Raw genomic sequence first — 13,370 nt, forward strand, 5'->3', positions numbered from 1 at the left:
AAAACCTACATTTTTATTGGCTGGCCAGAATGCTAAAATAACATACAAAACAGCCCTTTTTCTATTTAAAGCCAATCAGTTGAAAGCTGCATATTTGGAGTCGATTGGGGTAAATTGTAGAGATGATGCAAATATTTGATCTGGATCAGGATCTTGATCTTGTTAACAGCTTGCTTATTTTTACTTTGATTGCAATGTGGATTGCATGCTGTATGTGTATGTGTTAAATGTGTTTGTTATATGTTTTGATATGGCAGATGGGCTAATCAATAAAACTTATTGATGTGAAGTCTTGGGTGAGGATTTTTCTCAGGCGTTGTGGCAAAGGATTGAACATTTGGAGGAAATGGAAAAACATAAACCAATATACAGTTTTAACAACATTAAATACATTGGCCTAAATATAATTTCAAGTTCAAACCAGAGTGGACCCACTGTATGCAAGTTCTATTGAACCAATGGGTCTTCCCTATTTGGGATTAGCACATAAATGTAGCATTTGGCACATTTATTACATTTACAAGGAAATTATTTACTAACAATATCCGACTGCCATCAAAACGTAGCTACATGGGACTGCAATGTCAAAAATATAAATGTCTCAGTTCTGTAGTAGCAAAATTGTGAATACATCTCAAATTAGAGAATGTGCTGCATCCTGCCCTATGTAAGAACCTAGATCTCGCTCTTTGTGAGGGAGAAAAAGTTGTCTAGTCAATAGGCAAATTCAGGGAAGGCTTGTCATTCTACATGCTTTTGTTCAATCACAGCTACTTTCGATAAATGACCTTAAAGGCAAACAGATTATCCAATTTCAAATAAAAACAAACACTGTTTGATGCAATTTGGACTGGGTTATCAAACAAACAATGTTCTGAGTGTAGCATTTTAAATATGAAGTGGATTAGAGTCCATTTTGCCAAATGTGTGAAATCTTCCATCTCTACTCTGCTATTTGTGACTGATGATCATGTTCAATTCCCACTGATTTATTTGTCTCTTTAGTTTTTTCAAATATTATTCATATCCTCAAGTAAGCAAAGACTTCATTCTAGTTTCCCATTTTGGACAATCTTAGAAACTTACTTTTTAAAGGCAATTTCTTCTCATTGCTCTTTATAACATTTCACTAGTACTTTGTTATAACTACGTTACACTTTTTAAAAGCAACTCCTCTTATTCTTTGCTACATAACATTACTTTTTAATAATCCACTGATTGATTGATATGATAAAATGTGATCAATTCAACTAAAAAAATACTAGTACTGGTATACCACAGTTAACCAAATAGATCAGGATCTGATCCCAGATTATCTCCTTATTCCATTTTATCTGACAGCATAGACTCATATAATTCAGTTCAAAACAGATAATCTGGGATCAGATCCCGTAATATAGGGCAGTGACGATTGAGCCTCATAGTTAAGAATGGGGATGAGACAACAGGAAGTGAGAGAAATCTGACCCTAAGAAAGGAAATTTAATCCTGAAAGAATTATCTGTCGTACCTCAGACTAGTTCACCTTGCTGTAGACACCAGGCAGCACACAGTAGATAGTCTTTTGTAATTTTATTGAGCAAAAGCAGAATATATATATATATAGTATCACAGCAGGCAGAAATATAGTTCCAAAAGTAGTTGCAAAATAGAGTCAGTAAATCCAATAATCCATAGACAAGAAGCAATAGTCCATTCCTAAAGATACAAAAATCCAAAGGTTACAAGGATTCACGAACAAGAATATATCCAAAGCAGAAGTAGCATGAAGACATAGACCATCCACCCTGATGAAGCGAGAATTCGCTTTGACAAAGATTTGCCCTTCAACACACTGTTTTAAAAGCAACCCAAAAATGCATTCTTTTTCCCTTCACTGGCCTCCCTTTTCCCAGCTAATCTAAGACTTTGCCGTGGCATTCCTTTCCATTGTAAATGATCAGCCCAAAGAGCAATGGGCCTTCAGACTCACCCTGACCATCAAGGCCAAACTCCTCATTATCATTATCTCGCACCTCAACCTGAGCCTGAGACAGATCAAGCTCATTATTTCCCATGGGAATGTTTCCTTGGTTCTCATCCGTGACAGGCTGCATCTGGAGCTCATCAACAGGCTGTACTTCTGAACCAGCCTGTGTCTGAATCCCATAATTTCCCACAGCATCATCCTGAAACTCATCTTGAATCCCATCATCTGACACCTGTATCTGTAATCCAAAATCCCCTTCCTCATCTTCACTCTGGAACTGCTGCTGAGTCACAACATTATCATGGGGAAAAGATTGTCTCCACTGAAGCTTTATCACCAATCCTTGTTTCCACAACAAGCCAAATTTTTCAAAATCCAATTGTCACAGGGACAGAAAGTGAGGTGTAATCTTCTGAACAGGGGCACAGACAGCAAAACAAACACCATAGGGATGTTAATTCTTCCCTATGCTATCTAAAGCTATATATGTATATGTGTGTGTGTGTGTGTGTGTGTGTATGCACACACACACACACACATGTATATATGGCTGGAGTTACATTTTTAAAATGTATCTGTTCCAACTTACATAAAAATTCAACATAATAACAAATCTACAACCTATCATGTTTGTAACTTGGGGACTGTCTGTATAAAACTTTTTTTAAAAAAGAGACTCATTATTAGAAGCTTTGATAATTAAGGTATGATTGTATTTCTTGCCCCATTTATTATATTACTTTGTTATGTTGCAGTACTACATTACTTATCCATTAAAGCTTTGCATTTCAGCCACAATTTTGACAAAACTCACCAGCTGAGTTTATTTAAAAGGAGTGAGGATTCTCCAAGACTTTATTTGGTTCCTAAGTTACTCCTGCATTCATAGAATTTCTTCTGAATTCCTACTGTTTTTAGAGACATTCTGCACTATATCCCACACTATTCCCAAGGATATTCCAACCTTTGTGAATGGGTTTTCCCAATGTATGGGAACTGGATGGGAAAGTCTATTTCCATTACCATGAACCCACTTCGATTTATGAAAGGAAAAATAGATTCCAGGTCTTTATTTCCAGGTATCATTACTTAAACGTCATTTGTAGGGAGAAAATGACACACAAATCCTTACAAGTTGCTCTAGAACAGTGGTTCTCAACCTGTGGGTCCCCAGGTGTTTTGGCCTACAACTCTCAGAAATCCCATCCAGTTTACCCGCTGTTAGGCTTTTTGGGAGTTGAAAGCCAAAAACATCTGGGGACCACAGGTTGAGAACCACTGTTCTAGAAAGAAAGTGAAGAGCTTTCCAGTTTATGAGTTGTTCAGATAGAGCCAACGTAATACAATAAACATTCAGCATCCAGGACACATCTTGAAAAAAGTTACTTTTTGTGGATTGCAACTCCATAAATATCTCAGCTGGGGGACCCTAAAGTTTTTGAAGCTCTGAGTCTTGGAGCCATTTCCAGTCAATATGTACATTATGATAATTATGAATTTTAGTCAATCACTTTGTTAAAAAGCAAAATCGAAGACTAATTACAAAACCTTGGGAAAATACCGACGGTCAGATATGGAATAGCTGTGCTTTGGGAGCTAAAGACAAATTTTAAAAGACCAAAGCGAAGACAGAACTGTTAAATACTGCATTGCTATTGCAAGCACTCAGCATTCTCATGGGAAAAAGGAAGTGAGAAACTGTAAATAGGATCAGGAAATGGTGTGACGCTACTCAGATCTTTCCTTGCTACAAAGTTGTTAACATTTATTAGCTACAGAGCTTGGAAAAGATACTTTCAGATTGTAAAACTCAGAATCTCCACACCAGTAGAGGCAGAGACCAAGATGACTTGGAAACGCTGAGAGTTGTGGTTTTTTAAAAGTTACTTTCCCAAACTCTAGTCACTTGATGTGGTTTTTCTCCTCTTCTTGATTCTATTGGTTGGCTTGTGGTTATATTCTTTTTGACTGTGACAGATGACTTCTTGTTTCATTTTCCCTATGGTGTTATTAGTTATATTGTACTTGGTATAGATTTTATCATGTTCATTGCTTTTTTGAGAGATTATTTCAATGTCACACGATTTCATTTTTTTTTCCATGTCAGAAGTGACTTGAGAAACTGCAGGTTGCTTCTGGTGTGAGAGAATTGGCCACCTGCAAGGACATTGTCCAAGGGATGCCTGGATGTTTGATGTTTATACCATCCTGTGGGAGGCTTCTCTCATGTCCCTGCATGGGGAACTGGAGTTGACAGAGGGAGCTCATTCTGCTCTCCCTGGATTTGAACTGCTTACTTGTTGGTCAGCATATCTGCCAGCACAAGGGTTTAACCCATTGTGACACTGGGGGGGGGATGTAACATGATTTCAGTGACAATTACTTTACACACATTGACACCATCTTTAAAACTGTTAGTTGAACTGAAAAGTCGGCAGTTCCAATCCGGGGAATGGGGTCAGCTCCCATCTGTCAGCTCCAGCTTCCCATGTGGGGACATGAGAAAAGCCTCCCACAGGATGGCAAAACATCTGGGCATCCCCTGGGCAACGTCCTTGCAGAGAGCCAATGCTCTCACACCAGAAGTAACTTGCAGTTTTTCAAGTCACTCCTGACATGAAAAAAAATCTTTCAAAATCATGCAATTTACATTATCATGCAAGTGCTTTGTAAGTCTTTTTTTCGGAGCAAGAAACATTTTTTCGGAGCAAGAAACATTTTTTAAAAACAGATTATTTTCTCTTCCAACCTATGAGATGTAAAAGTCCAAGAATTCAACTTCAGATGCAAGATTTTTTATTTTTTTCTAATTATTAAGCTCTTTTGCATTGCTTCAAGCCCTGAATCAATCTGATAAAAATACATATATTTAATGAAAGTTCATTTCATAGAAACAAAAGGGCATTGGCAAGAGCATGTTTGCATCATAGTGTAAGCTTTCAGATTAAACAGTTAGCCAAAAACTACACTTGAAACATTTGGCTGGGAACTATGGCTCTTATTCCAACTTCTGTTAATGAATGTTACAAAAGCAGTTAATAATAGATAAGCACTATAAAGTCTAATACAAATGCAGGTTATCATTTCATGTTGACCCAGCTGTGGCTCAAATTCTTTGGCCAAACTGTGACAGGAAAGGAAACAAGACTGCTTATTTTATTTTATTTTATTGAGTCAGAAAAAGAAAAGGGGGAAGGAAAGGAAAGAGTTTTGAATCATTTGCCAGCAACTTCTCCTCGGTGTCAATGTAGACAAGGTACAAGCAAGGAGAGTTCATTTTAAGGCTATAGAGAAATTGTACTTTCAGGCAGGGCTTTTATCATGCAATTGTCTCCCCTTTTTACAAGATTTTGTAGGGAATTATGTATTGTATTTTTCCACCACTTGTTTAATCTTTTTCCTTGCTGCAAAAAAAATCATTATTAGAACAGAGTATCAGGACAGTGTTCTTTGACTGAAATACCAGGGATCAATTTACAGCATGAAAAGGTTATTGTTTTGGATCAGACTCACAGCCTGAATGCCCATGGTGGTTGGAAGATTCTAGGAGCTGTCGTCCTAAAATTATTTTTCAAACTGTAAACCCTCCACTTGGAATCACCAAGAGCCGCTCAGTGTTCATTGGTAAAGAGGTAAAGGTAAAGGTTTCTCCTGACGTCAAGTCCAGTCGTGTCCAACTCTGGGGGTTGGTGCTCATCGCCATTCTAAGCTGAAGAGCTGGCATTGTCCGTAGACACCTCCAAGGTCATGTGACCAGCATGACTGCATGGAGCACCGTTACCTTCCCGCCGGAGCGGTACCTATTGATCTACTCACGTTTGCATGTTTTTGAACTGCTAGGTTGGCAGAAGCTGGAGCTAACAGAGGGCACTCTCTCCGCTCCCCGGATTCGAACCTGTGACTTTTCGGTCTGCAAGTTCAGCAGCTCAGCGCTTTAACACACTGTGCCACTGGGGGCTGTTCATTGTTAGGGGCACCAAATTAAAATGTTGTATAGATAGCTCTCCATTGAAGATGTTACTCTTAGTATGCCATCACTCTACCTCCATTATGACAATATTTGAAATATTCACACACATACGCTCTTGCATCTTCGGCCCCTTCTACGCTGTCCTATATCCCAGGATCTGATCTTAGATTATTTGCTTATCCCAGATTATCTGGCAGTGGAGACTCATATAATCCAGTTCAAAGTAGATAATCCTGGGATATAGAATAGTGTAGAAGGGGCCATACCCTTCTCTCTGTGTAATGCTATTAGAAAAAGATTGATACAAATGCATGTTAAAGGTTTGATGACCGAGACCCCGGCTTTCAAATTAATTTGAACCCGCAGCGGAGAGTTCCGCAGATCCATCACCAAAGGAACGGAGCGGGACCGCAGCAGACTATTATTAAAAGATCTTTTTTTCTTCACTTTCCCCTTCCCTGGACTATGTAACAAATCCCCCAATAAAAGTAGCATTTATTTTAACAGTAACACTCTCTATCTGGTTATTTTGTGTCTTTCTCTGACTCCTTCCTTTGCATGCAATCTCTCTCTCTCTCTCCCTCTCACTAACCCGTCTGATCTTTAAACCCTGGCGGAGGCTTCTCCGCCATAGATTAATACGGCGGACGGTACAAATTGGCTCATATCTTTATCAAAATTACCCCTAGCACACTCATCTTTTAGTCCTAACCCTTTCTAAGGCCCCTGACTCAAGGACCACCAGCGGAACCGAAATCGGTCCGGTTCTCGGCACCTCAACAGCTGACTGTCAAACGGGACCGACTGCTCTTTTCAAGCCGGACTGCTCTCCTCCAGCCTTATCCCGGACTTTCCTCTCCCCGTGACCCGCGGAATGGTTCTAGGAGATCCCTAGCCCCTTTCTGTGAACTGGGGATGGGGGGATCGCTCTCCCGCTGGGGAGACATAGTTCTCCAAGGACCCTCACCCTCTCTACAGCTGCCAGGGGGTGCCCGGACGGGTGCCCTCCACGTCTCATTCATACCTTCATAATTTTATGAAGGAGAAGAACACTCTTCCCCAGACCTACCCCTGAACTTATGAAATCTTATATTTCAAAAGACTGCAACCCACATGTGCCTCTTCCCCATGCCATCTCTACGAATTCTTTCCACCAACAGATGAACTCTTTTCCGTGAATTTTCATATCCTATGCACCTGGACACCCTCATGACCCACTGTTGTATGAATTTCTAATCGTTGGGCTAACTTCATGAATTGTGAAATCATGCTGCTAGAACTCCACTTCTATGACTTTCCATATTGGGTTCCCCAGATGTTGTAAACCTCGTTCTTATCAAATGTTTTCAATTGTTTATATCATCCATGATTCCCCTTTATGCAATGTAACCCACCTCTATGGATTCTCCCTTACTTCCTTGAAATCTATCTATCTGCCTATATGTATTTGTACTCTTTGGGATCCCCGGAAAATATGTGTTTTTCCCAGCTGGGTTTACGCTCCAACTTTATTTTATTTTTCATTTTATTTCATATAATTGTCAAATCATGAAATCAAATGGAAAATATTTTGACCCCAACATGAACCCCAGCTCCTATGACCCAGGTTTACCTTCCCCAAAACAAAAGGTTAATCCGCTGCCGCATAACCTAATCAGAATCAGATTGCATGGACAATATAGGGCTTGAGTCGCCGAATAAAAGGTGATTCGCCCTCAAGGCAAACATTGTCATATCTCCTCCAAAGGGAAAACCAGGACGTCTCAGGAAGACACCCTGCTGCGCCCATTGCCACCCATCCTTACTTCCCCCCCTGACACTTCAAGGCATATCTGAAATCAGTGTACATGACAGGAACCCCTGATGACTGTCATTAATCCCTTTAGAATTCGGCCGGGCAAGGACTAATCCGATCCTTCCTGCTCAGTCACTTCATTGTTTCAATAGCTCCCGCCTTCTCCTCTCTGATTGGCCCGAGTGGGGACAAAAAGCGGCTCCCCATTGGGCCAGCAGAGCAAGGCGGGAAACGAAAGCCCGCCTAGTTCAACCTTCTAGCCTATCCGCGACCAGATGGGCGGGGGAGCGGGGCGGGAAATTCAAGGGGCTGTCAGACCGAAACATTGTATAAATATGGCTTTATTTGGAACATATGATACGCTAGTAGACTGAATGATCGCTACTAGTGTCCTTTTCAGCTGAATCGCTCAATAAAGACTCCTTGGCGGATTTTCCTTCAACTTTGGCGGACCTTCTTCATTTCGGCTCCAGGTTGTATTGCGGCTCATATTCTCCTATTGGCTCCGCCAAGGTCCGTTCTCTCAGGACCGGATCGGCTCTCTCCTTAAGGGGCCCGATCCCCTAGAAACGCGGTCGACAACAGGTTCACCAGGGAAAGCTTCTTCGGAAATGTTGCACTGGGCTATTGCTCCCACTCTACACAGGATGCTGAAAGGAAAAACACCACTGCTTGCTGTTTTTAGGTTGTTCTAGTCCCTTCTAAAATATTCTTACTAGGTTTTAAAGATGATACACACTTCCTTACTCCTCAGATGGAAGTTGATGTTTACATAAAACAAAAGATGGATTTAGGCAACATACTGATACAAAATTTCAGATTTCCTTGGAAAGGGGGCACAACCGCAAGCACAGTTCAAAGGTTCATATTGCCAAAAGAGCAGAGTATTTTAGAACACACATTATCAAATATATGTTATACCATATTGGCAATCAAGACCATAAGGTTATGAAGCAAACCAGCCACACTATTAGATTAACTAAGGCACCTTCAAACAAGTCCTGGAAACAGTATTATGGATGCTATGCAACTTGTTTTGCAACAGCTAAACTTCCTCAGGTATGACAGTGAATGTTACTAATGAAGGAAGATTCACCTATCACTCTAATTGGCTTGTGTGTGAAGATTGGAGAAGCTTACCATGCTATACCTTCCTTCAACAACAAATTATCTGGGATGACCCTGGTAATTGGCATAAATCAAATAGTCACCTCACCCTACTTTTTCTGCTTTTAATATAAATACATACTTGATGCCAACAGGACCATTCACCCTAGTGCACCCTACTTAATTGAACACCCACTTGAACTACGACTATCGTCATCCACAGACATCATGGCCATTTCCTGATAATGAGACATACAGTCCAGCATATTTAAACATGCAAGTTGAGGAAGGTTTCCTTAAGCTACATCCATTACTTGTTGCATACAACATTACTCTAAAGTAGGTATAGCAGGTACTTTGGCTACTATAATGTCCAAAAAGATTATTTCCTGGGTGAAGTTTGGCCCAAATTGTGACCTTGCTGCCATACAGCCATTACACACATATGAACCATGAATTACAGGTATGTATTGTACCCATATTAGATATTAAACTGAAATCAGCCTCAAGAGGTAAATTTAATGCTACTTACCTCTTCATTTTCAACATAACTTACAGGCAAAGAGCAGAGAATGGAAAATGTACTTTTGGACTACAACGCCCTGCCTCCTCCAACAGTGGCACTGGGACAATGGATCCACTCTAGATACTCGTCTGAACTTCGAAGCAGCCATCCAACATGCTCAACCTACATCAGCACCCTGGATCTGGTCTTTTAAATGTCAGTTTAAAATCCAGAGCAGGTTCACTTCCTCACTGAAATGGAAGTTACCACTGCCACTATACAAGGGCCCTTTCACACAGCCATGTAACCCAGAATATCAAAGCAGATAATCAACAATATCTGGATTATCTAAGTCCACTCTGCTATATAATGCAGTTCAATGCAGATTTTATACAGCTGTGTGGAAGGGGACAAAAAATCTGACTTAGAAAGAATAAGTGAATAGGCAGTGGAGTTATTAAGGTCTAGGAATATCAAGGTATTTCCTTGAAATAATTAGATTAAAATAGAATTTTTTTTCTAGTGCTTAATTGGATAATGCTGTATTTTATATAAATGTGAAGTGTTGTTTTATGTCTATTATATTTATGTTATTATAATATCTATGCTGAAAAAAATACAAGAGAGGAAGGGGTATCATATCTTGATCAAGATCAGACCCCTTTCTGAAGAGGAAAAATACATTTTATCTTTCAAATGCCATTCACTCATCGGCTCATCATTTCTTATTAATGCACCTTGACTCATGTCTGCTTCTCAATAATTCCAATGTTGAAAAAGAGGTATTACCACTCCTTTGTACTTCTCTTTCAAGCCTCAACATACAGAGTTCAACCAATCTCTGCTGCAATGGCTTCTAAGATCATCTGAGGTCAAAATGGAAAGGTTGTTCTTTAAGTTATTTATAGCTGAGTTGTCACTATGACTCCTGTTTGGATATTCATGTTGAAAATACTGATATTGTTTAATGTGTTCATTTAAAAATGCTTTTAGCTTTTAAAAAAAAATCTGTGAAAATGAAATTGCAGAATAAATCAGATTGCATTTTTATCATCACCTGTATTTTTTATTCAATTGCATAACTGGTTGGTAGTTTAAAAACTGGAAATCGTTTGAGCAATCTGAAGAACAAAAGTTCGTGTGTTTCAATATGCTAATTGGTTTACTGTTCATCCTTGTGGGCACATGATAACATTCTTTGGAGATGTTTTAAGAATCAACCACTGTTTTGTCTCTGAGAAAAAAAATTGACACATTACTTAAAGGATTGTTATTGAGTGATGCTAAGAAAGAGCTGTAGTCAATCTTACTCCCAAATGAGCAAGTCTCTGTCAAGCACGCCAGATGTTCAGATATATGTCTAAGATGCATTAAGTAACACATAAAGATAAAGGGTATGAAAAAGACTTGCAAATAGGTTTGTTTTCTTCCATGCACGATTCACACTGCCTAAAGGACTTCAGAAATATACAAGAGAGTGGAGAGTTTGTACATGACAGTGGCAAAGAACAAGAAAACCAAACATGCAGCAGACAACCTGGTCATTACACCACTCCAGGAGCTCTCCTTCACAATTTTTCGATCTTTCTGTTGGAACTATCAAGCATTGCTTTCTCCTCCTGACCAAATAGGTTAAACCAGGCAAACACATTAATTTCTGTTTATCCTCCAAGCGACTCTGAACCTTGCTCTGCTGTCTTCTCTTGAAAGTCAAATCTCATATTTACTTCATCAGGCGCTTGCAGACTCAGTTATTAACATACAGTTGGCATGTGATTTTAGACTCAATTATTTCAATTATATCTTTCTCCTCTTCCTGCCATTAAATGTAATTCACTTTCCCACTTTGACTATTAGCACTCTTCTCAGTTTGTAATTACTTTATGTTTCTCGTGCTTCCAACAGGATTTATAGCACTGTTTTCCACTTCTGTTTGTGGAACAGAACTTATCTTTTATTTCATCTGTGGTTTCCCTTCAGACCATATCTCTGCCTTGGCAATGAAATGCACCATTGCTATATACTTGTTAGTCCAGCATATTAATGCCAAATGTTCTTATCAGTGTTGTTCACTTTTCCAGAATGCAGATTAAGAGCCTTCTTAATTAACATGTCTGTTTGCCCTACTATTTATATCTTACTTGTCATAAAGTACCTATATACAGCTTACTAATAAAATGGTATCATCTTTTACACAGCCTGTCTAAACACCAAGCCTGGTGGACGTGGACTTTCAATATGAAAAAAAAATATGAATGGGGGGAAAAGTAATGCTCGTCCACAGGCTTAGCATCCTAGGCTTTAAGGGCCATTTTCCCCTAAATGATCATGTTTTGAAATCTTCTAAGGTTTTCCCATCTGTCTCATTGTCACCAAGGAAGGAGTGCATATGTGTAGCCCAATATTGCAAGGGTGCTATGGGCACTGGCAGTCCCCAAGTTATGAACAAGATAGGTTTGTTCTTAAGTTGAATTTGTATGTATGTAAGTCAGAACAGGTACATTTTAAGTGTAGGTCCAGCCACACACACACACACAATCTGTGGATAGCATAGGGAAGGGTTAACACTCCTGTAATGTTTGTTTTGCTGTCTGAGCCCCTGTTCAATTCTGTCCCTGTAATAATTGGATTTTGAAAAATTTGGCTTGTTGTGGAAACAAGGATTGGTGATAAAGCTTCAGCAGAGACACTTTCCCCCATGATAACCCTTTTAGGAATGAATTTTCCTTCCTGAGGGTAAATTTCTCTCACTTCCTGTTGTCTCACCCCATTCTTAACTATGGGTCATTGGTAAGTCAGATCTTTGTAACTCGGGAACTGACTGAATTTGGATAAAATTCAAAATACTGATAATCCAAGCCTTCAGTTGGTGACACCTGGTAGACTATCTATATATATAAAAAAGTGATGGCATCATGGCAATTCACAAAACAACAAAAGTACAGGCCCCCCAACCTCAAAATTTGACAACACAACCCATCATCCACGCCTCAAGGTTGATACAACAAAAAGAAAAGAAAAATAAAGTCCTAATTAGAGGGAGAGCAATAATTTTTTATCCAATTGCTGCCAGTTTAGAGGGCTAATCTCTGCCCACTTGGTTGCCTAGCAACCAAGGGACAGCCAGGTTTCAGTTAGGGAACAGGCAGATTTAGGCCTCACTTAGACTTCTTCCACAGATTATCTAATTTGCACTGGATTATATGGCAGTGTAGACTCAAGGCCCTTCAACACAGCTATATAACCCATTTATAATCTTATATTATCTGCTTTGCACTGGATTATCTTGACTCCACACTACCATATAATCCACTTCAGTGTGCATTTTATACAGCTGTGAAGGAGCCTCATATAATCCAGTTCTGAGAAGATAATATAAGATTATCAATATACAGTAGAGTCTCACTTATCCAACATAAACAGGCCAGCAGGATAAGTGAATATGTTGGATAATAAGAAGGGATTCAGGAAAAGCCAATTAAACATCAAATTAGGTAATCGTTATACAAATTAAGCACCAAAACATCATATTATACAACAAATTTGACAGAAAAAGTAGTTCCATGCGCAGTAATGCTATGTAGTATTTACAGTAGAGTCTCACTTATCCAACACTCGCTTATCCAACGTTCTGGATTATCCAACACATTTTTGTAGTCAATGCTTTCAATATATCGTGATATTTTGGTGCTAAATTCATAAATACAGTAATTACTATATAGCATTACTGTGTACTGAACTACTTTTTCTGACAAATTTGTTGTCTAACATGATGTTTTGGTGCTTAATTTGTAAAATCATAACTTAATTTGATGTTTAATAGGGTTATCCTTAATTCCTCATTATCCAACATATTCACTTATCCAACGTTCTGCCGGCCCGTTTATGTTGGATAAGTGAGACTCTACTGTACTGTATTTACAAATTTACCACTAAAATATCACAATGAATTTAAAACACTGACTACAAAAACATTGATTATGAAAAGGCAGACTGTGTTGGATAATCCAGAACATTGTATAAG

At 39.1% G+C, this 13,370-nt stretch overlaps 1 protein-coding gene across 5 annotated transcripts in view; it reads right to left on the minus strand.

The window, feature by feature from the left end:
• pkib (cAMP-dependent protein kinase inhibitor beta) overlaps positions 1-13,370 on the minus strand; it is a 75,752-nt gene that overhangs the window by 5,089 nt on the left and 57,293 nt on the right. The window contains exon 2 of one of the 5 annotated variants that reach the window (XM_062979297.1): positions 1,511-1,698. The exons of the other annotated variants lie outside the window; for them this stretch is intronic. Coding sequence (XP_062835367.1) covers positions 1,655-1,698 — 44 coding nt within the window. The 3' untranslated portion in view covers positions 1,511-1,654. Of the gene's footprint in view, positions 1-1,510; positions 1,699-13,370 lie in introns of those variants that run through there. 5 annotated transcript variants of the gene reach the window in all.

Source organism: Anolis carolinensis, chromosome 1, assembly GCF_035594765.1.
Source record: "Anolis carolinensis isolate JA03-04 chromosome 1, rAnoCar3.1.pri, whole genome shotgun sequence".
NCBI classification, from domain to species: Eukaryota; Metazoa; Chordata; class Lepidosauria; order Squamata; family Dactyloidae; genus Anolis; species Anolis carolinensis.